This window comes from Carcharhinus amblyrhynchos, chromosome 18, assembly GCF_965287045.1.
Source record: "Carcharhinus amblyrhynchos chromosome 18, sCarAmb.v2.hapA, whole genome shotgun sequence".
In the NCBI taxonomy this organism is placed as follows: domain Eukaryota; kingdom Metazoa; phylum Chordata; class Chondrichthyes; order Carcharhiniformes; family Carcharhinidae; genus Carcharhinus; species Carcharhinus amblyrhynchos.
The window spans coordinates 54033593-54060004 of record NC_137341.1 but is presented as its reverse complement, the minus strand read 5'-3'; the positions used below and the strand labels follow the sequence as shown (position 1 = coordinate 54060004).

Below are 26412 nucleotides of genomic sequence, written 5' to 3'. Positions count from 1 at the left end.
ACTGAGTTGTCTTCTTGAGTCTTTACAGGCCATGTGGTGTAGGTACACCCATGCTGCTGTTAGGGAGTTCCTGGATATTGACCCAGTGCCAGTGAAGGAACAATGATATCATTCTAAGTCAGGATGGCGTGTGACTTGGGAGAGGCTCTTACACTTGCTGCCCTTGTCTTTCTAGGTGGTAGTGGTAGCCAGTTATGAAAGTACTAATGAAGGATTCACGGTGACTACACTCAGTTGCATCATCCCATCCTGTTCAATCTGTGCTTGAACCTCTCCGATTGAACAAACTTCACTGGAGCCTGAGGAAATGATATCCAATGTGCTTGAAAACATGCAGCCCAGTCCTAATTCATAACACTCATGCAGACCAGCACTTCCTTCTATTGGTAGGCCCTGTCAAACTGTACTGTTTAGTATTGACACCCCCTGCCTGATGGTCAGGTTCCCTTAGACTATTCGACAAAGTGTAGGTGCAGATACTTGCGCGTTTGCATACCTTATGGGGTAATCAGCAGCACTTAGGTTGATGAAGAAATCCCAGGACCAGTCTTTCATTTCCAGGAGATCCCGCATGCTCTGCAGGTACATAGTCAGCAGACTTGCCCCACCCCATATGGTGGCCATTCGCCAGGGCGTCACCCGCACATTTGGGTACTGGCTAGCAAACTGTAATACATCCCTGTGCAGATAGTTCGATCGCTTAAAACAGAATAAATCATAGTTAATTGGGAGTAAATACATTTTTTTTGAAGCAAGTTATCTGACAGACCCATTCATCTGCATGTTTAGATTGCCTTGTCACAGCTGGTTATTTCCTTGTCATAAGATGTGCAGTCTGCCCATCACTGAACTGGGAGCAGCTCAGGCTCATCATCGAGTGGGACATCAGCTCCAGAAACAATTTTCACTGCAGTACAGTTTTACACCAACTGTTCTTTTAGCTGCAATTGGTGCAATGCCAAATTTAAAATGGTAGTTTTAAAAAATGCCCACATTTTAATATTAGCGATTACAGGACAGTCAGCTCTCCGACAATAGGATAAAGTTTACTGGCATTCAAATACTGCCAAGCAGAGCACTACATGCAGATTCAGTGCTCCTCCCCAATTTGAAAGCAGTGTGCTATTTACCATTTATATAGATGATCTGGAGGAGGGAACCGAGTGTAGGGTGTCGAAATTTGCTGATGACACCAAGATTGGGGGAAAGGCAAATTGTGCGGAGGGTGTGGAGAGTCTGCAGAAGGATCTAGATAGGCTGGGCGAATGGGCCAGGAAATGGCAAATGGAATTTAATGTTGGCAAGTGTGAGGTGGTCCACTTTGGTAGGAAGAATGGTAGGAAGGACTATTACTTACGTGGCGAAAAACTGCAGCAGGCGACGGTGCAGAGGGACCTCGGGGTCCTTGTGCATGAGTCGCAAAAACCCAGCCTGCAGGTGCAGCAGGTGGTCAGGAAGGCGAATGGGATGCTGGCCTTCATAGCGAGGGGGATTGAATATAAAAGTAGGGAGGTCTTGCTGCAGCTGTATAGGGCATTGGTGAGGCCGCAGCTGGAGTACTGTGTGCAGTTTTGGGCGCCGCACCTGCGCAAGGATATTTTGGCCTTGGAGGGAGTGCAGAGGAGGTTTACTAGGCTGATACCGGAGTTGAGGGGGTTGAGCTATGAGGAGAGGCTGAATAAACTAGGCTTGTACTCGTTAGAGTTTAGAAGAATGAGGGGAGATCTCATTGAGACGTATAAGATGATGAATGGGATGGATAGGATAGAGGTGGAAAGACTCTTCCCGCTCAAAAAAGACAGTAGGACTAGGGGGCACAGCCTCAAGATAAAGGGGGGGCAGTTCAGAACGGAGTTGAGGAGGAACTTCTTCACTCAAAGGGTGGTGAATCTCTGGAATTCTCTGCCCGTTGAAGTGGTGGAGGCTGCCTTGCTAAATATTTTTAAGAAGCGGGTTGATGGGTTTTTGATAAGAGAGGGGATTAAGGGTTATGGGGAGAGGGCGGGAAAGTGGAACTGAGCCACGACAGATCAGCCATGATCTTATTGAATGGCGGGGCAGGCTCGAAGGGCCAGATGGCCTACTCCTGCTCCTATTTCTTATGTTCTTATGTTCTTAATTGTAAAATTATAGAATAGAATCATAGAATCCCTACAGTGCAGGAAGAGGTCATTTGGGCCATCAAGTCTGCACTGACCAGAATCCCACTCGGGCCCTATTCCCCATAACCCCATTCATTTACACTAGTTAGTCCTCTGAAATTAAGAGTCAGTTTAGTATGGCCAATCCACCTAACCTGTTCATCTTTGGATTGTGGGAGGAAACTGGAGCACCTGGAGGAAACCCACACAGGCACAGGGAGAAAATGCAAACTCCACACATACAGTGACCCAAGCGAACCCAGGTCCCTGTGCTGTGAGGCAGCTGTGCTAACCACTCTGTCACCGTGCCATCCAGGTCCCTGGCTTTGTGAGGCAGTGGTGCTAAACACTACGCCACCGTGCCGCCCAGGTCCCTGGCTCTGTGAGACAGCGGTGCTAACCACTGTGCTACCCATTCAATACTCAAACGATGACTTGTATCATTCATACAACTATTTTGTTAAAAGTAAAATTAAGATATAGTTTCATCGCAAGGTAGCAAAATAATTCTAAATCTAATTTCCAGATAAATTAGAAGAAATGATGGGGCAGATTAACTTTGGAGATGGATGATTTCCACTATGATATTCTTTAAACACAAAGTCGCCATTTTAAAATCATAGTACTGGCAATATTATCCAACACCTCTCAGGTTTTTAAATAGCCTCAATCCAGGAAACTGAGCGTCATGGCCTCTCTTAAGCCTACCTTGTCCACGTGTATGTAATAGTAGTGATCTTTGTGATAAATTGCCTTGAACATGCGTCGCAGCTGTCGCGAAGCTCGACCATGGACAACCAAAACAAAGGCGATCCTGACCGGGTTCGGAGGCAGAGATTCCAAGGAGTCATCCTCTGGCTGGATGTTATTTGCTGCTTTTCCTGTTTGTAACAAATGATAATCACAAAATTAGACAAAATGCCAAAGAAACATCAGGTTAAAGTCCATGGGGATGTCTTGTGCACAGGAGGTGATTTGCCCTTGGGGATATGTTAATAACAGTGCTAAATCAATACTGCAGTCTGCAGATTCAACAGTAATACAAGGCAAACTGCAAAGCTCAAAGACAACTACAATATACCAGGTGCATGCATAACTCTCAGAACCATAGAAACACTACAGCACAGAAGTAGGCCATTCAGCCCACCTATCCATGTCAACCTGAGGACAGTAAGAAGTCTCCCAACACCAAGTTAAAGTCCAACAGGTTTATTTGGTAGCAAATGCTACTAGCTTTCGGAGCATTGCCCCTTCATCAGGTGAGCAACAAGAAAGAGCAGTGCTCCAAAAGCTAGTGGTGTTTGCTACCAAATAAACGTGTTGGACTTTAACCTGGTGTTGTGAGACTTCTTACTGTGTTTACCCCAGTCCAACGCCAGCATCTCCACATCATGACTACACCCAGCTGCCCTTTCTAATCTCACCTTCCTGCAAGTGGCCCGTAGCCCTGTAGCTTACAGCACTTACGGTGCAGATCCAAGTACTTTTTAAAAGAGTTTAGGATCTGCGCTTCTACCACCAGTTCAGGAAACAAATTCCGGACACTCACCTCTTCCTCTACAACTACTGCCACTCATCTTGAATCTATGGCCCCTGGTTCTAGAATTCTCCACCAAGAGAAGCAATTTTATCCCAGCCACCCTATCTCTTCGCCTCATAATTTTGTACACCTCAATCAATTCACCCCTCAGCCTTCTTTGCTCCAAGGAAAATAACCCCAATCTATTCACATAGGGTGGCATGATGGCACAGTGGTTAGCACTGCTGCCTCACAGTGCCAGTGACCTGGTTTTGATTCCCAGCTCGGATCACTGTATGCGCGAAGTTTGCACATTCTCCCCGGATCTGCGTGGGTTTCCTCCAGGTGCTCTGGCTTCCTCCCACAGTAAAAAGTCTGACAACACCAGGTTTTAGTCCAACCTATTTATCTGATAATATACTCGCAAGCTTTCGGGTTAGCCCCTTCGTCAGGTGAAATAAATAGGTTGGACTAAAACCTGGTGTTGTCAGACTTTTTACTGTGTTTACGCCAATCCAACGCCGGCATACCCACATCATTCCTCCCACAGTCCAAAGCTGTGCAGGTTAGGTGGATTGCCTGTGCTAAATTGCCTCTTAGTGTTGGGGGGGACAGCTAGCTAGGGTAAATGCACGGGGTTATGGGGATAGGGCATGGAGGGATTGCAGTCAGTACAGCCTCGATGGGCCGACTGGCCTCTTTTTTGCATTGTAGGATTCTATAGCTACACTTTTCTAGCCCTGGCAAAAGTGGTAAACATAATACATATTAACGTGTAACAGACAAAAAAACGTCATTTCTTTTTAAGAAGCCTTTCTTTTAGCAGTACGGGGTTGAGGTGAAATTGGTCTTCACTTTGTTCAGAAAATCAGCAGTTTGTTTAATAGCCCGACTGATATCAGTTTCACAATCAAAATCAGGTGTAGTATTGGAGGGTAACCAATTTTATCCATTTTGTTTTTGCCATTACCAGAAGCTGCATTAAAACATCAAATGGTAATCACAAATTGTCAAATTCTACTGTTCACCCCTTCACCCTCAAGCAGCATCTGCTTTTTTAGTTCCACCGTCAAAAAGTGTTCCTGTTTCCTGGAAACAACTTATTTTTATATCCTATTAAAATATGCCCAGCATCATCAGATGAAAGATGCTTGGATAATAACATAATGAACGCGCAGTTGTGGAGGAAGAGTTTCAAGAGCTGTGGAATAGGAGGGGAGAAAGGGAAAGAAATCTCACTTTATTAGAAGTGGAGGCTCAGCACTGGGACCCACTTTATGAATCAGTTAAATCTCCAACAATTAAAATGTGAAGGAATGAGAATCCACACTTATATTAGTTAATTTCCAGTGCCAGGGAAGTTGATCGGCAGCAATTAACACTTTATTAAAAGGGAGCTTAGGTTTGAAATAATGTGACAATTTTCTGTGGAATGTGAACACCATTTCTACTGCGCAAGTCTATAAATCTGTGAACTTACTGAGCAACTCCTGAACCATTCGGAACCTAAAGGTTCCAAGTGTGATTCATGTCCAAGTAAACCAATCCCCATCAGGGAGCAATAGCTGGAGTTCTTTTTTGTTCATTTGTAGAACATGGGCGTCGCTGTCTGTCCAGTATTTATTGCCCATCCCTAGTTGCCTGAGGGCAGTTGAGAGTCAACCACATTACTGTGGCTCTGTGGCCAGGCCAGGTAAGGATGGCAGATTTCCTCCCCTAAAAGGATATCAATAAACCAGGTGGGTTTTTTTGACAAACTACAATGGTTTCATGGTCATCAGCAGATTTTAATTCCAGATTTTTTTATTGAATTCAAATTTCACCATCTACCGTGGCGGGATGTCCCCAGAACATTAGCTGAGTTTCTGGAGTAATAAGTCTACCGATAAAACCACTGGGCACTCGCCTCCCCTACTGGCCTTGAGCTGGGTTGGAGAAGAAAAAGAATGATCAGAATCCTTAGAACGTCATCGGTGAAGGCGGGATCAGATTCAATCGTAATAAATGCTAAATTAGCCTGTAGATAGAGGCGGTGCTCGACAGACTGGAGGGGGCTGATTGTGGACAAGTCCCCAGGACCGGATGGAATGCATCCGAGGATTCTGAAAGAAATGGCGGAGGTGATAGTGGATGCCTTGGTGGTTATTTTCCAGACGTCACTGGATTCCGGGGAAGTGTCGGAAGATTGGAAAACGGCTAATGTTACGCCGTTGTTTAAGAAGGGTGCCAGGCAAAAGGCAGGGAATTATAGGGCGGTTAGTTTAACGTCTGTTGTAGGTAAAATGTTAGAATCCGTCATCAAGGAGGAAATAGCGAGGCATCTTGAGGGGAATTGCTTGATAGCGCAGACGCAGCACGGTTTCGTTAAAGGGAAGTCGTGTCTGACAAATTTACTGGAGTTCTATGAGGATGTGTCTAGGGCGGTGGATAAAGGAGAGCCGGTGGATGTGGTCTTTCTTGATTTTCAGAAGGCGTTTGACAAGGTACCTCACAAGAGGTTATTGCAGAAGGTCAGGGGACATGGAGTTGGGGGTAGGGTGTTAGCGTGGATAGAGGATTGGTTGTCAAATAGGAGGCAGAGAGTGGGGGTCAATGGGTGCTATTCGGATTGGCGGTTGGTGACTAGTGGAGTGCCCCAGGGGTCGGTGCTGGGGCCTCAGCTATTTACCATTTATATAGATGATCTGGAGGAGGGAACCGAGTGTAGGGTGTCGAAATTTGCTGATGACACCAAGATTGGTGGAACGGCAAATTGTGCGGAGGGTGTGGAGAGTCTGCAGAAGGATCTAGATAGGCTGGGCGAATGGGCCAGGAACTGGCAAATGGAATTTAATGTTGGCAAGTGCGAGGTGGTCCACTTTGGTAGGAATAATGGTAGGAAGGATTATTACTTACGTGGAGAAAAACTGCAGCAGGCGACGGTGCAGAGGGACCTCAGGGTCCTTGTCATGAGTCGCAAAAACCCAGCCTGCAGGTGGTCAGGAAGGCAAATGGGATGCTGGCCTTCATAGCGAGGGGGATTGAATATAAAAGTAGGGAGGTCTTGCTGCAGCTGTATAGGGCATTGGTGAGGCCGCAGCTGGAGTACTGTGTGCAGTTTTGGGCGTCGTACTTACGCAAGGATATTTTGGCCTTGGAGGGAGTGCAGAGGAGGTTTACTAGGCTGATACCGGAGTTGAGAGGGTTGAGCTATGAGGAGAGGCTGAATAAACTAGGCTTGTACTCGTTAGAGTTTAGAAGAATGAGGGGAGATCTCATTGAGACGTATAAGATGATGAATGGAATGGATAGGATAGAGGTGGAGAGACTCTTCCCGCTCAGAAAGGACAGTAGGACTAGAGGGCACAGCCTCAAGATAAAGGGGGGGGGCGGTTTAGAACGGAGTTGAGGAAGAACTTCTTCACTCAAAGGGTGGTGAATCTCTGGAATTCTCTGCCCGTTGAAGTGGTGGAGGCTACCTCGCTAAATATTTTTAAGACGCGGGTTCATGGGTTTTTGATAAGAGAGGGGATTAAGGGTTATGGGGAGAGGGTGGGAATGTGGAACTGAGCCACGACAGATCAGCCATGATCTTATTGAATGGCGGGGCAGGCTCGAAGGGCTAGATGGCCTACTCCTGCTCCTATTTCTTATGTTCTTATGTTATGTTCTTATGTAATGACCAATTGTGTTGGTGCTGTTGGACTAAACTCTACCATGAAGTGGAATAATAATGGACGAGGAAATAAAGCTGTTTTGTGCTAGCGATCAGGATAAAGGCATCAAAAATGAGTAGCTATAATATCACTTTTCAATCATAATCGCCTCTGCTCTCAAAACTCACCTTTCTGTGTATAAATTGTGTTTCTATTGGTTTCTATTAAGCCCATGATAGCTTCGACATCATCAAACATTCACATGCTTTCAACAAGAGGCAGCAAGCGCGCGCTGAGTTACTTTTGTGTAAACCTTCCACACGACAGAATGCTAGATTCATAAAACTAGAAATCATAGCTGAAGTCTTTTGCTTCAATCATAGTTTGTGGAAGTTCCACTGACAATAATGCCATCACTCTTCTGTGCTACAAAAGACTGCAAAACAGGAGGTGTTATCTACTTCTTCTGTTACACACACAATGGAATTTGACTCATCTACACAAATAACCCCTGCGTTCAATTCTTTATCTGACAGACCGAGTAATGTAAATCACTGGCATGTCAAGAGATGACGCACCAGTAAACGCTATGTTTAGCTCTGGAGGCACAACAAATCATGGTTTCTCAATTAAACAGAAGTTTTCTTGCGTGTGCTTTCCCAGCGAATGCATTGTTGCTAAATTTGAAATCAGTTTTTTTAATGAAAAGGTCATGTTATTGTAGCTAAACAAACAGTTATAATCTACAGCAAAAATAGAAAATGCTGGAAAATCTCAGCCAGTCTGACAGCATCTGTGGAGAGAGAATAGAGCCAATGTTTTGAGTCTGGATGACCCTTCTTCAGAGAGTAGTACTTTGCTTGTTTTATCTTAGTTGTAATCTAGATGTATCTTCAGCTTTTCCAGCCAGTGAAGTGGACAAAACAATTTCCAACACCTGGTACAGCACTCGGTGCACACTGCACAAAGTATTCGCCATGTCCAGAAGCAATCAGTGCCCTACACAGTCCAAAGGGCCTGTTTCCATGCTCTAAACTTCTACGACTATAAATATAGGGTGGCACGGTGGCACAGTGGTTAGCATCACTGCCTCACAGTGCCAGGGACCCAGGTTCAATTCCCGGCTGGGATCGCTGTCTGTGCGGAGTTCTCCCCGTGTTTGCGTGAGTTTCCTCTGGGTGCTCCGGTTTCCTCCCACAGTCCAAAGATGTGCTGGTTGGATGAATTGGCCGTGCCAAATTCTCCCTCAATGTACCCAAACAGGTGCCAGAGAGTGGAGACTAGGGGATTTTCACAGTAACTTCATTGTGCCGTTAATGGAAGACTACTTGTGACTAATAAATAAACTTTAAAAAAGACTTTATATCCTCAGCAATAGAAACCACCTGACATCCCAGGTTTACACGGATGACGCAGTGGAGTGGAGGGTCACAGAAAGTAAAGTCTCGGCAAAGCTACCCCTTTAATACAGAGCAGGAAGTAAAGCTCCACCCAAACCAGGATCGTGGTGACAAAAGAAGCCAAACACTATTTCAACATCAATGACGTAGCAAACAGGCAAACAGCAAACACACCAACGCGGTAAAATATAAAGAGAAGTAATGATATTTGATAAAGGAATAAAATATAAAGAACTGAAATTTCATTAACATGTCCATGAGGAAATACCTGACCTGATAGAGGTCTACAGGATTTTAAGGGGATGGACAAAGTGGATAGTCAGATGCTCTTTCCTAGGGTAGAAAAGCCAGGGGACTAGGGGACATAAGTTTAAGGTGCTCGGGGAAAAGTTTAGAAGAGATGTGCAAGGCAAGTTTTTTTACACAGAGGGTGGTGAATGTCTGGAATGCGTTGCCCAGGGAGGTGGCAGGAGCGGGTACGATATAGACATTTAAGGGGCAACTAGAGGAATGCATGAATAGGATGGGAATGGAAGGATACAGACTCTGTAAGTGCATACAGTTTTAGTTTAGGTAGGCATCAGGATCGTGCAGGCTTAGAGGGCCGAAGGGCCTGTTCCTGTGCTGTATTGTTCTTTGTCCTTTGAAGTGATTTCCAGCCCGAGTCTTGGCCTCACTTTTTTCCAAAAAGCAAAATTAATGGCCTTTTGTGATACCATACGCAGGACAAAGTCAGGCAAGGTTACCTACAAAGGAGGATGAGGTTCAATTGTGATGCAGATTTGTTAAAATAGCCTGCCCATATTTGGATCTTTTGGAGTAAATCAGTACAGCTGGCTCATTAGGTATATCTATTGGAAACTATGATGTTGTGGGGCCTTTCACACTACCCCACAGTCACCTTCAGAGAGACAGAGAGAGAGAGAAAGTCTGGAAATTGCCAATAACTTGCAACTGCTTGTTTCCAATTCCTACAAGTCTTTGATGTGGAGGAGATGGTGGCGTTGGACTGCGGTGGGCACAGTAAGAAGCCTCACAACACCAGGTTAAAGTCCAATAGGTTTTGTTTGGAATCATGAGTTTTCAGAGCGCTGCAACTTCATCAGGTTAGTCACCTGATGAAGGGGTAGTGCTCCGAAAGCTCTTGATTCCAAATAAACCTGTTGGAATGTAACCCGGTGTTGTGAGACCTTTTACTGTACAAGCCTTTGGCGTGACTGTGCAGTTTGGGGACAAACACAAGCACAGAAAACTGCCTCCTCCATCAGCTTCCACCCACTGGATGTGCCTACACAGTCTTCCACACACACTGAACAGAAGTTTCTGCTCTCCAGAAGCTCCAGTTGTTGCAATAATGCATTGCATTTCCACATTAAATGGATGACCAATGTTTTATTCTTGGCATGAAGTAGTAACAGCGTAAGGCACGAGCTCTCTTTTATGTATGTGCCTGTACACCTTTAATGGAAATCTGCTCAAGTACAATAAAGAAATCAGACATTCAGAGGCCACAGTGGACAGTGCTGGAATGCTGAACAAGAGTTTTATATAACTTTCCCTACTTGGAAAATTAGTGATTTCAGAAGCCATAAACTGAGTGCAATTGCTATTAAGGAGCCTGGCATGGCTCCTGCACCTAACTCCTTTATATATACCGCAGTGTGAAGATCTCTGTGACAGTATTAAATGACAAGATAACTGTAATAATGAATATCATTGTGATTTAATGAGATTGCTGATTTAAATTAGTGTCTGTTGATGATCAAATACTGATCGCTTGTCTTTCATTTTTGCAGCTTGTTCAGCAGCATCATAATTTTTCATCTATTTTTAAATCGTGAAGCCAGGGTACAGACCGAACAAACATTCAGGGGGTTGGCATATTGATTGGAAAAGCTTCTGAGTAAATTTGAAAAAATAAGCTGCCCTCCCTACCTGCTTCAGGGAATGCAAAGCAAAGTGAGGACTGATCAGTACGCTATCAATGAGATAAGGTGTGGTCTATGGCTGATTTCTGCATTTGTTGTATTACAGGTTTACGGACAGCGTCAATGGGCATAAGTTGCACCACTGAACAGAAAATAAGCTGTTGCAATTTAATCTGGGAAGAACTGCGACACAGAAATGTCCATTTTGAAATAATGCTGTGAAAATGTACGGAATACTACCCCTGTGAGTCTGAAGCGTGAGGTGACAGCCATTTCCCTCAGGTTTAGACTAAAGCAGGCAGTCGCACTGTTTTAAATCTGGATGCATGGGAAAATACAATAGTCTATAGTTTAATATCAGAATAACAACAAGATTAATAGTGTTTGATTTTATTTAACAGTTGAGCTAATGTCACAGCAAGTTGAGGCAACTACAGGGACAAAATTAAACGTGGAATTCCAAAAAATTGGCTGTCCAAGGCCTGCCGCTTTACCACTGACAAAGTGAAGATGGCCTTGTGCTGCCAGCCCCTGCACTGAAATACAATGAACTGAATTAATTCACTAGATTTATGCCATAGATATGCAAAGTGGTTAGCACCGCTGCCTCACCATGCCAGGGACCCAGGTTCAATTCCGGTCTCGGGTGACTGTCTGCGCAGAGTCTGCACATTCTCCTCGTGTCTGCATGGGTTTCCTCCAGGTGTTCCGATTTCCTCCCACACTCCAAGGATGTGTAGGTTAGGTTGACTGGACATGTTAAATTGCCCCTTAGTGCCAGGAGAATTAGCAGGGTAGATACGTGGGGTTACAGGAATTGGCCTGGGTGGGATTGTGGTCAGTGCAGACTCGATGGGTCAAATGGCCTCCTTCTGCATTGTGGGGATTCTATGATTCTATACAAATTTATCACAGAAGGTTAAGTCTTCTCCATTTCAGTCTACCTGTCTTTTTAACAATGAGTTAAGTGTTAGGGTGGGTGTTGATTAGTTGAGTTGGCTAATTAGTTCCAGCATAGATTAATATAATTCCATCAGCATGGATTCAGGGTCCAATTTTTAAATGTTATGCCTGGCAAGAAAAGCAATGGTATTTCCACTGAGTGGGTCAGTGCGATCCAGGCTGCAATCCACCCACACTTCATCATTTCTTCTTTGGAACTTGGGGAGATTCCCACTGGGACCTAAAGACTTCAACCAGGCCAGCCAGATAGAGTGGATGTGGAGAGAATGTTTCCACTCGTAGGAAAAACTAGAACCAGAGGGCAATAATCTCTGGTTAAAGGGACGATCCTTTAAAACAGAGATGAGGAGGAATTTCTTCAACCAGAGAATGGTGAATCTGTGGAACTCTTTGCCGCAGAAGGCTGTGGAGGCCAGGTCATTGAGTGTCTTTAAGACAGAGACAGATATGTTCTTGATTAATAAGGGGATCAGGAGTTATGGGGGGGAGAATGGGGATGAGAAAAAAAAAAATCAGCCATGACTGAATGGCAGACTTGCTGGGCTGAGTGGCCTAATTCTGCTCCTATGTCTTATTGGTCTTATGGCACTTCGTGAGATCAGGAAGCATTTTCATCTGGAGATCATATTTTTAAAGGGTGCACCAATCTCCAGTTGCAACCACATGTCCACCCACCATGTTCCTGAGCACCCAGGGGCTGGAATGGCTTCTGAGCCCTTGGCGTTTGGTGTCCATCTTTGGGGACCATTAGCAATTCCCAACTCCTTCATAAACAGAAAAATGCTGGGAAATCTCAGCAGGTCTGACAGCATCTATGAAGAGAGTAGAGCCAATGTTTTGAGTTCTGGGTGACCCCTCATCCTCTGACAGGTGGCGCATTTCTTGAATGCGTCCCAACCTCTCACAGCCTCTGGCATTGAGATGTCAAGTATCAGGATCAGTGTTGTGGCCACCTGGATCTGTATGTGTGCACCTCAGCTAAAAGGCTGTGTCAGCGAAAGGTTAGTAGTACAGATGCAGCTCTACGACAATACATTGGCTGCTTGTGGGTGGGATGTCTACTATATTTGCTGAGTGTTCATTAATCTATTGCATCTATCAGTCCTCAGGAAGAAAGAGGATTGAATAAACTAGGATTGTTTTCACTGGAAAGATGGAGGCTGAAGGAGGACCTGATGGAGGTCTACAAAATTATGAGAGGCACAAACAGGGTGGATAATCAGAGGCTTTTCCCCAGGGTGGAAGTGTCAGTTGCAAGGGGGCACAGATTCAAGGTGACAGGGGGAAAGTTTAAGGGCTGGGGAAGTCTTTCCAGTAAAAAGTCTGACAACATAGTAAAAAGTCCGTTGTCAGGCTTATTACTGTGTTTACCCCAGTCCAACGCCGGCATATCCACATCATGAAGTCTTTCCAGAGAGTGATGGGTGCCCAGGAGGAGCTGCCAGAGGAAGTGGTGGAAAGAGGCAGATTAGTGAAAGTTAAGAGGCATCTGGATGGGTACATGAATAGGGAGGGGATAGAGGGCTATGAACAGCACAGCACAGGAAACAGGCCCTTCGGCCCTATGGACAGGGTATGAGCAGAAGGTTTTTTCTAGTTTAGATAGGGGATCATGATTGGCACGGGTTTGGAGGGCTGAAGGGCCTTTCGCTGCCTTTGACAGTGATCTGACTGAGGAGGCGGAGGGGGCCTAGTGCCATCTCATCCAGCTTCAAGAAGTCGCCCAGCCTCAGGTCCATGATCTAAAGGGAACACAGCTACAGAGGATGAGGGTGAGCTTCTACATGAGGATACCATCAAAGAAGCATGATTTGGAAGATGTGCACATACCACACTGATAGCCACAAGATTTCAGGAGGATTCAGGTACAGGCAATGGTACACAGCATCATTTCTTCTGTCCCTTAGTGCCACACCATGCCAGGGCACTGAAAGGCCTTTACAATCAATAACATCGCGAGCAAGTTCAGACTTGCACCTTCAACCCTCATGACTTACTCAGCCCTAACCTTTGGAAAGGTCAGCGGCAAACCCTGTACTGGGGAGTGTAGGTCAGCACATCACACACATGGACCAGGGTTCAATTCCCAGCTTGGGTCGCTGTCAGTGTGGCGTTTGCACATTCTCCTCCAGGTGCTCCGGTTTCCTCCCACAGTCCAAAGATGTGCGAGTCTGTCTTCCTGCTCAAAAAAGACAGTAGGACTAGGGGGCACAGCCTCAAGATAAAGGGGGGGGCGGTTTAGAACGGAGTTGAGGAGGAACTTCTTCACTCAAAGGGTGGTGAATCTCTGGAATTCTCTGCCCGTTGAAGTGGTGGAGGCTGCCTCGCTAAATATTTTTAAGACGTGGGTTGATGGGTTTTTGATAAGAGAGGGGATTAAGGGTTATGGGGAGAGGGCGGGAAAGTGGAACTGAGCCACGACAGATCAGCCATGATCTTATTGAATGGCGGGGCAGGCTCGAAGGGCCAGATGGCCTACTCCTGCTCCTATTTCTTATGTTCTTATGTTCTTATGAGTTAGGTTGACTGGCCATGATAAAAATTGCCCCTTAGAGTTCCGAGATGCATAGATTAGAGGGATTAGCAGGTAAACATGTGGAGATATGGGGCTAGGGCCTGAGTAGGATTGTGGTCGGTGCATCCCTGACATCCACAGCAGAGATGGAGGCAGTCTGCTAACTAAGTGTGAGGTGGTCCACTTTGGTAGAAAGAATGGTAGGAAGGACTATTACTTACGGGGCGAAAAACTGCAGCAGGCGACGGTGCAGAGGGACCTCGGGGTCCTTGTGCATGAGTCGCAAAAACCCAGCTTGCAGGTGCAGCAGGTGGTCAGGAAGGCAAATGGGATGCTGGCTTTCATAGCGAGGGGGATTGAATATAAAAGTAGGGAGGTCTTGCTGCGGCTATATAGGGCATTGGTGAGGCCGCAGCTGGAGTACTGTGTGCAGTTTTGGGCGCCGTACCTGCGCAAAGATATTTTGGCCTTGGAGGGAGTGCAGAGGAGGTTTACTAGGCTGATACCGGAGTTGAGGGGGTTGAGCTATGAGGAGAGGCTGAATAAACTGGGCTTGTACTCATTAGAGTTTAGAAGAATGAGGGGAGATCTCATTGAGACGTATAAGATGATGAATGGGATGGATAAGATAGAGGTGGAAAGACTCTTCCCGCTCAAAAAAGACAGTAGGACTAGGGGGCACAACCTCAAGATAAAAGGGGGGCAGTTTAGAACGGAGTTGAGGAGGAACTTCTTCACTCAAAGGGTGGTGAATCTCTGGAATTTTCTGCCCGTTGAAGTGGTGGAGGCTGCCTCGCTAAATATTTTTAAGACGCGGGTTGATGGGTTTTTGATAGGAGAGGGGATTAAGGGTTATGGGGAGAGGGCGGGAAAGTGGAACTGAGCAGCGACAGATCAGCCATGATCTTATTGAATGGCGGGGCAGGCTCGAAGGGCTGGATGGCCTACTCCTGCTCCTATTTCTTATGTTCTTATGCCATGTCCTGCTGTCTTTGAAGACTTTGGTGGGTGTCCTCTATGGAGAATGCCCCAAGATGGCCCCAGTCTGCTTTAAGGGTCCCCCCATGTGGTGGGGCAAGTGTACCTCTCAAGCTGGAGGTGATGAGGTCATAGGCAGAGGGGATTGAGTAAGGTTGGTTACTCGAATCACCTAGGTGGATGGCCCTGGGGTGTTCAGCTGCTTCCTGCGGTTGTCTGAGGTCCTTGGTTCATTGAGAAGAAAGGGCTTTTTGGAGGGAGGGTCAAGGTTAGGTGGATTGGCCATTGTAAATGAGCCAGGTTATGGGGATAGGACAGGGCTTAGGTGGGGTGTTCTTTCAGAGGGCTGGTGCAGATTTGCTGGGCCAAATGACCTCCTTCTGCACCTTATGGATTCAATGGTATTCAATACATTTAAATCTCTTCAAGTACCTAATCCCTTCTAAAACAAACATTTATATTCATAATCTCACATCAGGGACAGCTAATCCTTTGAAAATCTCTTGAAGCTGTTTATCAAACTGTGAATTTACAGGCCTCGCACTGTAAAAGGATAGGTTGTGGAATCAAACAATAACTATATTATAACGATAACCTCAATTGTTATGTCACAAACATCTGTTGAAAGTGCAAGCACAGACTGTTGTAACTCTCAGGTGCAAGCAGGGTTATTTTTTAAAACTTAATGGACTAACCATTTAAATAACTTGATAGCTCCATAGACCTCAGTTATCCTTCAGAAGTACTTAGATCTCTCTGAAAATTCATAAAATCTCACACTGCAGGAGCATTCACCCTTATTCCAGCATAGATAGGGTCTGTGTGAACTCAGCAATTAGCTCAAATGACCCCGCCGAAATTCCCTACGTGAGAGTCAAATCCAGCCTCCTTTCCTTCACTGACAATATGGCACCTGTCAGAAGTGGGACTGGGACCTCCAGATCAGGGTTCCTAGCACCATTCTGGATAAGCCATGGCATCTTCACACCTCTGAAACAGTCTGGCCCTTAGACTTTTAAGAGCAGCTAGGTCTCCATATGAAAATGGTACATGGGCTTAAACACATTATTGTGAAACTTGCCAATGCTTCTACTTTCTCAGGAGGCTAAGGAAATTCAGCGTGTCCACTACAACTCTCACTAATTTTCACAGATGCACCATGGAGAACATCCTTTCTGGATGCATCACAGCTTGGTGTGACTCCTGCACTGCCCAAGACTGCAAGAAACTACAAAGGGTTGTGAATAAAGTCCAATCCATCACACAAACCAGCCACCCATCCATTGCACTTCCCGCTGCCTCGGGAAAAGCAGCCAGCTTCATTAAGGACATCACACATCCTGGACATTCTCTCTTCCACTTTCTTGCAGTGGGAGAAAGATACAAAAGTCTGAGAACACATCCCACTGACTCAAGAACAGCTTCTTCCCTGCTGCCGTCAAACTTTTGAATGGATTCACCATATATATATATATAGCTGATCTTTCTCTAGCTGTGACTGGAACACTGTATTCTGCACCCTCTCCTTTCCTTCTCCCCTCTGTACTCTATGAACGGTATGTTTTGTCTGTATAACACACAAGAAACAATACTTTTCACTGTATTCTAATTTTTAAAAATTTATTCATGGGACATGGATGCCCTGGCTGGCAAGCATCTATGCCCATCCCGAGTTGCCCTTGAGCTGAGTGCCTTGCTAGCCCAATTCAGAGGGCAGCTGAGAATCAGCCACATTGCTGTGGGTCTGGAGTCACATGTAGGCCAGACCGGGTAAGGTCTGCAGATGGTTTCATGGCCATCAGTAGATTCTTAATTCCAGATATTTTTTATTGAATTCAAATCCCACCATCTGCCATGACGGGAGTTGAACCCGGGTCCCCAGAACATTTGCTTTCTGGGGGCAGCACAGTGGTCAATACTGCTGCCTCACAGTGCCAGGGACCCAGATTCGATTCCCAGCTTGGGTCACTGTCTGAAAGGAGTTTGCATGTTCTCCCCGTGTCTGCATGGGTTTCCTCCAGTTGCTCCGGTTTCCTCCCATAGTCTGAAAGACATGCCAGTTAGGTGTACTGGCCATGTTAAATTCTCCCTCAGTGAAGCGCTAGAGTGTGGCGACTAGAGGATATTCACAGTATCTTCATTGCAATAGTAGGTCTTACTGTGACTAATCAATAAACTTTAATAGTCTAGCGATAATGCCACCAGGCCATCTCCTCCCCCAATGTGACAATAATAAATAAATTAATTCACTTTTAATAATTAAATTCTTATTTTCAACAATGGGTATGTTGCTACTGATGGTGACCAAAAGGGGTTTTAAAAATTCAGAACAATTCTTACTTTACACGTCCCTGGGCTGCTCGTATTTAATTTGTTTCACATCTTCTTAATTGTAATTCGTTGGTCATTTTTCCTTGTATTTCATTTCTAACCTCTTCCTTTTTGTTTTGTTGTTTGACAAAAATAAATTTGAAAGTAATGGGGGAAAGCTATATCAATTTGTGAAATTATGGTGAAACGTGAGGAGAGGTTGGAGAAACTTGGTTTGTTCTCTCTGGAACGACGGAGGTTGAGGGGCGACCTGATAAAGGCCTACATGATTATGAGGGGCAGATGGACAGAGTGGATAGTCAGGAGCTTTTTCCCAGGGTAGAAGAGTCAATTACTAGGGGCACAGGTTTAAGGTGTGAGGGGCAAGGTTTAAAGGAGATGTTTGAGGCAGGGCTTTTACACAGAGGATGGTGGATGCCTGAAACTCTCTGCTGGGGGAGGTAGAAGAAGCAGATATAATAGTGACTTTTAAGGGGCATCTGGACAAATACATGAAAATGATGGGAATAGAGGGATATGGTCCCTGGAAGAGTACGGGGTTTTATTTCAGTCAGGCAGCATGGTCGGTGCAGGCTTGGAGGGCCGAGGGGCCTGTTCCTATGCTGTAATTTTCTTTGTTCTTTGTTTATCACCCTATATGTAGACTTATTAATATATTGCCATAAATTAAGGGTTATAGGGAGAGGGCGGGAATGTGGAACTGAGCCACAACAGATCAGCCATGATCTTATTGAATGGTGGGGCAGGCTCGAAGGGCTAGATGGCCTACTCCTGCTCCTATTTCTTATGTTCTTATTATGTTCTTATATGTATAGATGGACAAGTGGGGGTTTCTGTGAATTAATGAGTAGCAAGTTTAATTACAGCATTCAAGAAAGCCAAGAAATTTAATCTCAATGACTAAACACAGTAAATGATAAGCAGTCTTCAGAAATTAATACTTTGATATACAGAAGTTCATGCATGCTGGCCAGTAACACATCAACGCAACTCAAGCCTTCCAGAACATTTACTATTTGAATCCAAATGTGGAATTAACCGACAAGCTTGTATCACTACGACCTTTGTTACTTTGTCAAATCCAATGAGATCAAACAGCGAGGATTCCTTTGGACAAACTAATCACACTTTTGTTATTCAGTCACTACTCTGACACAATAAGAATCAGTAATGAATTCAAGCTCACATTCTGTTACGCTGTTTGCACAGCTATAAACTGAAAACACTGTGAGGCCAAAACCATTAAATCATACGGCACAAGAGGAGGAAGTCACTTGATTCATCTTGCCTCTTTGAACGAGCTCTCCAATAACTCATATTTCTCTTCTCTCTCCAGAAGACTTTACTTTTCCAGTATCTGTCCAATTCACTTTTGAAAGTTATAATTGAATCTGCTTTTCTGTATCCATTTTAGGCAGAACATTCCAGACTGCCAAACTTCATTGTATATAAGAGCTACTTCTGATCACAGCACGTTTCCCCTGGTTCTTTCATCAATGATTTTAAATCTGTGTCCTCTGGTCACTGATCCGCCTGCCAGTGGAAAAGGGGCAGTCCCCTCTGGTGGTTCAAAATCCGGTGATGGTTCTTCCTGCCAGCAAATGGCCACTTGTGGACCTCATCCTGCTGCCGCCAGTATTTTACCCGCAACATGAGGAGGCCTAAGCCATGTGGAAAGCCCAGCATAGACTGAGTGCGGGCAAAGGGTTCCCCAGCAGCGGGACAGGCAAGCCATGCACAACGCCATCGGCAGGACTGAAAGATCCCACCGGTGGTCAAAATAAGTCACCTCTGCTGCCATAAAACACACCGTGGGGAGGCTGGAAAATCCCATCCTATTCTGCCTGCTATGGACAGAGAGAGGGAGACGAGATTAATCAGCCCTGATTTCACCTCTTACCACCAGTCCATCAGCAGTAAAGTATTTTGATTTTCTTTCCCCATTCGAAGCGATGAGGGGCATTTTTCACCACCTCCGTTTTGTTGTGATCCAATTTTCTCCTAACAACCCCACAGCAAACTCAGGATAGGATGAATTCAAAGGGTTAGTTATAGTTGCATACACTCAAATGTGCGAGGAAGGTAGCAACTTTGCCTCCTTTGTAGTTCTACAGTAAAATAGGGATCAGGAAAGAAAGACTTATAAAGCAAAGGCCACCGAGATAAGAATTATTGTTTCACGTGCATCTAGCAACCAGAAACAAGGTCCAACGAGGTTCCCTTTTACAGAGATCAGCAGGCTGAAACTCAATGCTGTATAATTCACTTTTCCAGTAGTGTCGACTTTGCATGAGGAGATAGGCACGCAGAGACAAATCACTCTTGTAAGCAATGGCACAGAAGCCATAGTACAAATATTGTAGATGGGGTCAGCTACTACCTAAGCAGAATCCCTTTTCTGCACTGCTGCTTGTAGATAGTAAGAGGACAGACTGAGTTTTCAAGGCAATGCAATATAACCAGCTCCACCAGCTAAAGGTTCATGTCACATAACTCCCACCTCTCCAATCTGGCTTTGACAAAGGGTGTGTATCCCCTGTCTGGGTCCCTGAGATTGTTAAATGTTCCAACATTAAGATTTGAAAGGGAGGTTGTGGGGTCCTATGTCCTAGCAGACAAACAGACTCTGGTTGACCAGGGATGGCTTATGAATTGCAGTTGGCCTTTGTATAATTCTCTTTAAATTTAGCCTCTGTAACCCACAGGGAGTAGGCTGCTAGTGTTTCTTCAGAGATAATAAGGTGCACGTTTCTGTGACACTGCCATGGTAGCTCCTTTTGTTTGAAGATCACAGACAAGGATTCAGCCACGTTTAAAAGAACACTGTCCAGTTTTTTTCCTATATCCAAAAATTCATTCACTCTTAAAAGGTCATCGTCCAGTTTTTAAAATTTTAACATATATGTATCATATATAATAAATATCCAGTGTGAATTCTTATATCTCCTGTCATGCCAGTTAAGAGAAGGGAATCCATGTTGCTAAAAGGTCCCTCTTTGGTCTCTGTGCCTTTGCATGAGTAGAAACCCAGTAAAAAGTCTGACAACACCAGGTTTTAGTCCTGGTGTTGTCAGACTTTTTACTGTGTTTACGCCAGTCCAACGCCGGCATACCCACATCATGAGTAGAAACCCAACAGGGACACAAAAGAAGCCAGCATCTTGCTTCACCACGTGTAAACATCCACAGAGCCTGGAAGATCTGCTCCATAATCTCTGCAACACTGAACACCAATAGCAAATCACTTCACACTAGCAGCAGGACCTCTCATGGACAGGAGAATTCAATAAGGAAATTCACCATTTCCTCCCCCCCCACTAACTGTTAAGTCTTTAATCCCTGCAGATAACTGCTCCCTGCCAAAGCATGTTTGGAAATCCAGAGTTATTATCTAGGTCATAGGGGCATTGAACCTTTGCCGAATTCTTTTTCATTTCACAAGCGCCTTGTGATTTTCAAAACCTCGTACCAATAAAACCGGCCTTGCTAGTACGTGGAAGCTCTGCTTCTCCTTTGTCACTGCGCACTGCCTGTTGAGCAGGAAAATGACAGTTAATTAAAATCTGACATTTTCATCAGCCAAATACAGTCAAAAGGATTAAAACACAATCCGCTTGTCACGGCTTTAAGAGTCAAATCCTAGCAAACCCTGCAGTTACTGTGACACCAAGCTCTGCTTTCTCCTTCATTAACATTAGTGGCAAAATCTGCAATTAAAATGTTTGATTGACTATCTATTCTCAGTCAAGCAGCTGTGTGGATGTAGAACAAACATCTCCCTGGGAGCACACGTTCAAGTGAACTGCCTGCATGGAGCTGCCCAATTCTTGTCTGCATGTCGGACAATTCTAATTGGAGAAGTAGAGGTGAGGGGCGGAATCTTCCGGGAATTTGGCGGTGTTGGTTCTGGTGAGGAAGCTGGTGTGGAACTCTCCAGCTCCACTGGCCAGTTTTCTCTCCAGATCTCGTCACTTCAACTGCCAAAAAAAGAGTGAGCACCGTTTACACCGTCACCCTCACAAAGGCAAAGATTCTTAGAGCCAGGAACAGACTCTGCTGAGATCTGGGTGCCTCCCTTTTTAATGGACATTCTGATTACTGTAACAACACATAATCCGCCCCCCTCTTGCCTTCTCTATCACGGACATATCTGTGGCCTTCCCGCCCCTTGGTCAACCCTGACATTCAGCTGCTCCCTTCCCCTCTCCCCTTCCCATCACTGCCAGCATCAGCCCTCCTCTCCACCCACCCTGCCGCCACCACCCCCCACTCATTCCTGGAATCCCCTTTGCTCTCTGTGTCTGATCCCCCACCAAAACACAAATAGGTGAGTCCCTCTGCACAAGGTCCCCTTTCCGGCCTGCCCCATGGCACTGCCCAGTCATACAAACATTACATGCTCCCATCTCCATAATATCATCTATCTCAGCCCCCTCCTCAGTCCAACTGCTTCTGAAACTTTCATCCGGGCTTTTGTGAACTCCAAACTCAACTATTTCTAGCTTCTCATTCTCTTCCCTTCAGAAACTTTTGCTCATCCAAAACTTTGCTGCCCAAATCCTAACGCACATTAAGTCTCAATTCTTCATCACCCTTGTGGTTGCTGAGATACATTGGCAACTGGTCCAGCAACATTTCTATTTTAAAATTCCCATCCTCGTGTTCATATAGCTTTGATCCTCCTCATCTCTAGAACCTCCTCTATCCCTATAACCCTCAGAAAACTCTGCATTCCTCTGTTTCTGGCCTCTCAAGCATCCAGCAATGGAGGAAGCTTTAGGAAATATTTAGAAGCTACCATAATAAGTTTCCTTAATTGATGAATGATTGGCCCATTTTCTGACTTGTGGTGCAATGCATTCTCAAACAGAGGCAATGGAAGCCTATATGTAAAGGTCAAGACGTATTTAAGTTTATTTATTTGTGTCACAAACAGGCTTACATTAACACTGCAAGGAAGTTACTGTGAAAATCCCCCAGTCGCCACATTCCACCACATGTTTGGGTACATTGAGGGAGAATTTCGCCTGACCAATGTACCGAACCAGCACACCTTTCGGACTGCGGGACGAAACATACGCAGACGTGGGGAGAACGTGCATACCCCACACAGACAGCGACCCAAGCCAGGAAGTGAACCGGGTCTGTGGTGCTGTGAAGCAACAGTGCAAACCATTGTGCCACCATGTCTTCCTTGGTATCTCGCACATCATCTTGTGAATTTCATTTCTGTAAAGTCACTGTAACCTGAATGAAGTGGAAACTGCAATGTGTGATTGCATTTGGCCCTCACAGACAAACACAATGCAGATTGTTAGGAGGTAACCTCACGGTTCTGGGTTGAAAGCAATGGGATTGCAATTTATGTAGAGGATTGACCTTTGTTGAAACAGAATGAATCACAGTGTGATAAATCTGCCCTATCTTTAACAGTTGCACTTCAAGGTCACCTGAAAATTCCTAACAGCCTGATGTAATCTGAAATACTTTGAATTAGAAAATTGCTTGATTATACATGTTATACGATTTACAAAAGGAAATGATTCACTGCTCTGAATAAAGCTGGAGTCTTAATGTATAGAAGGCCAAACAATTAAGTTGCAGCAAAATTCTCCGATCGGATAAATAATAGCAATTTACCTAAATTTGTAGGCTTACAAATATATATCTTTATGTAAACAAATAATATGAAGATGGTATAATCAGTCGTGTTCATTTTTAATCTAGCTAAAGCACATTGTTTATTCAAATCTGACATCTCAGTCTATTTGCAATGCAGTTTTGATTATACCTCAGTCATTTGTCCCTGTGAAAAAACACAAATTTACAAAAATTTACAAAAACACAAAATAATATTAATAAATGTACTTCCATCCTTGTTGTATGAAAGGCAAATTCATTTGAATTTACAGAAGCTATTTATTAAAACATCTAAAGGGATTTTATTTGACATTGTTCTGTTTCCACTATTAGAAATAATTCCTTGATTATCAAGTTAAGTTGCTTTATATCTCATCAATTCTGCCTCTCCAGGAGTCTATGAAAATATATTAAAGTAGAATGTGCATCAGCCATTTCCAGTAATTACAAATATAATAAAAGAGGCATGAAAAGAATTACATTTTGTAAAAAGGTGCCCAGTGGCTGAGAGCGTTTCTTGGCTGCATTGCAAAGTAAGACGCCGCTTATAAATCTCTTGAGTATCAGTGTGTTAGAGCTAACTCAATACTTTAGCTTTGGAATTCTGATTGGGGCCAAGTTACAATCCCAATTGGGGATCAGAAGACAGGATGGTGGCACAGTGGTTAGCATTGCTGCCTCAGAGCGCCAGGGACCCAGGTTTGATCTCCGGCTTGGGTGACTGACTGCACATTCTCCCCGTGCCTGTGTGGGTTTCCTCCATGCGTTCCGGTTTCCTCCCGCAGTCAAAAGATGTGCTGGTTAGGTGCACTGGCCGTGCTAAATTGTCCCTCAGTGTATCTGAACAGGTGCTGAAGCGTGACGTCTAGGAGATTTTCAAAGTAACTTCATTGCAGTGTTAATGTAAGCCAACTTGTGACATGTGCTGTAAGGTCGGATGGAATCCAGTATCTGTGATTCTGCCTCACATTTCCTGCACTGTCATTTTCTGGGGATGTATTGGTGCATCTTCTGCCCAATCTATGGGGTGTGACAGGCAGAGCAACCAGACTCCCCAAGCAATTCAAAACAAACATAGAAAATGCTGCAAGTGCATAGTATGTCTGGCGGTATCTGTGGAAAGACAGAAAGTTAACTTTTCAGGTCTGTGACCGTTCATCATACATTTCACAGGCCTGAAACACTGGCCGGAATTCTGGATTCTCCCATCCCGCTGCAATGAACGGGGATTCGGCTGTGCCAAATTCTCTGTCCTGTCCATCAGCGGCAACGGGGCATGAATGGCCGGAATTCTCCAGCCGTTCTCACTTTCTCTCTGCACAGCCGCTGCCTAACCAGCTGGGTACTTCCAGTATTCTCCGCTTTATTTCAGATTTCCAGCATCTGCAGCATTTTATTTTTCAATCAAATCGACTCTTTATGGCTTCCTTAACATCAGTGGAACTTTAGCCAGTCAGGAGCTGGCTTGGGCCTTGCCAAAGCTAGCAAAAAAAAAGCCCAAGTCTTTAAAAGGCCAGCTACTCCAGGATAGGATTGATTACTTTTTCCAAAGAGGGCTGCTTGCTTCCTTGGAGGGAAGGGGCGGGGGGAGGGTAGTAAAAGAAGTGCTGCTGCTGTGTCCCCTGTCTGCCAAAGCAGCTTGCAGCCACGCTAACCTTGCCCCCATTGTTCTGCGCAATGTGGTTGTTGCGCCCTTGCAGGTGTAAGTTGTCCACAGCCATGCAGATGGCTTCAAGCCCAGCCTTCTGAACCTAATCTCAGATGGATGAGGAGCTTCACTTGCCTCACTTGCACCAGGGGTGTGCACAGCCATGAACATAGGGTCCCCTGTCGTGGAATTCAGCCTGAAAACCTACTCTCTAAATAGTGTGCAGTAATGCATTCTTTCTGCGACTGGAGATGAATAGCAGGCTGCTTCATGCTTTAATGGGTTCCATGATTACTATTCCAACACAGAGTGACTTCAATCACACAACTGACACAATGCAATCAGTCCGACTCCAGCACAGAACAACTGTCACTGCATGCTGCACCAGCTAGTCCTACAACTTGCAATTATAACTAGTTTTAAACTAAAGCAAGCAAGACAAAATAGAGTCACAAAGAGAAAGATTATGAGGAAAGTTAACAGTACCAAAGGGAGGGGAGGCTAGGGAGTGATCTCCAGAGGGCAAGGGTAGTGTGGCTGAACAACTGGCTCTCATGGTAGAAATTGTGAATATGGGAAATGGGTAAGCTCAGTGTAGCTGCAGAGGCAAGAGAATGCTGAAGTCAATTAGCTGTGACTTGGAGCCAGTTGGAGGTTGGCAAGGGCAGGAATGATGTGCGTAGGATTTGGCATGGGTGAGGGCCCAGATAACAATATTTGAATGAGGAGAGTTATGTAGAGACAGAAGAAAGTGGTCTTGAAGAAACAGCTACGTTTGGGGCTGAGCTTCTGCACCTCCCTGCCATGCCATCCAAGCTGTTGATGGAGTCAACAGCTATTGACAAAGAGCAAAGCGGGTTAGCTTGAGTTTTGTTGGTATTGAACTGGAAGAAATTTTTGCTTATCCAGTTGTACAAGCCATTAACCAAACACAACATTAACCTCCAAATCAACAGAGAATTGCAGTAGTAAAATTGTCCATTGCAGGATACATTTGGAAGCTGACCACAAGCTTCTCAATACTTTATCCTGACATTAATGAGTGCTTATTAAGACTGGAAGGTTAAAATGAACATTGTGTATGTCTGAGACAAAAGCTACAGGAAAATGTCTCGGATATTTCGTTGCCAGATAAAGGAGGAACTTTTTGATTTTAAATGCTAAATGAAAAAAAATTGCCTTTCAAAACTTTTTCGCAATGTGAGATCTGACCATCTGAAGTCACGATTAAACATCTATCAATATATTTCTCCCCAGGTGACCATTTTCCTAAATTCTGTTTGCCAATAAAGATACACAGCATCCTTCAAGCAATCTTATTTCCTTCCATTATCAAGGCAGGAAATTAAATCAGGGAACAAAACCTTCTTTACGAGTATCTACAAATTAATCGCAAGAGAGTTTTTCCTTGTTTTTGGAAGTTTTGTTGGATGCAGCATTTTTATACAGAATTCTCTCATGGGGAATACAATTTGAATATAAATATGAAACACAGTAAACCAATTTATTTATTGCCAAACATTGTGTTAAACATCAGTTACCTCCAAGTGAGGAATGCAATTCACTCTGTCCAATCAATTGACATTTGGAAAATTTATCCAAACATCATCCCCACTGACAAGTTTCCTCTGCATCAACGTGTATTCATTGGGTCAAATCCATGCAGCAGATTACTCTGTCAATATTCAAACATCAAAAGGCTTTTAAGCAAGAC

General features: G+C 44.6%; 1 protein-coding gene across 1 annotated transcript in view; it reads right to left on the bottom strand.

Annotated features, from left to right (window-relative positions):
• Positions 1-26412, bottom strand: part of xylt1 (xylosyltransferase I) — a 310055-nt gene that overhangs the window by 114369 nt on the left and 169274 nt on the right. Inside the window, exons 9-10 of the mRNA XM_080206192.1 lie at positions 2850-3022; positions 497-699 (exon numbers count right to left, since the gene is read on the bottom strand). Of these exons, the coding sequence (XP_080062318.1) occupies positions 497-699; positions 2850-3022 (376 nt within the window). The remainder of the gene's footprint in view (positions 1-496; positions 700-2849; positions 3023-26412) is intronic.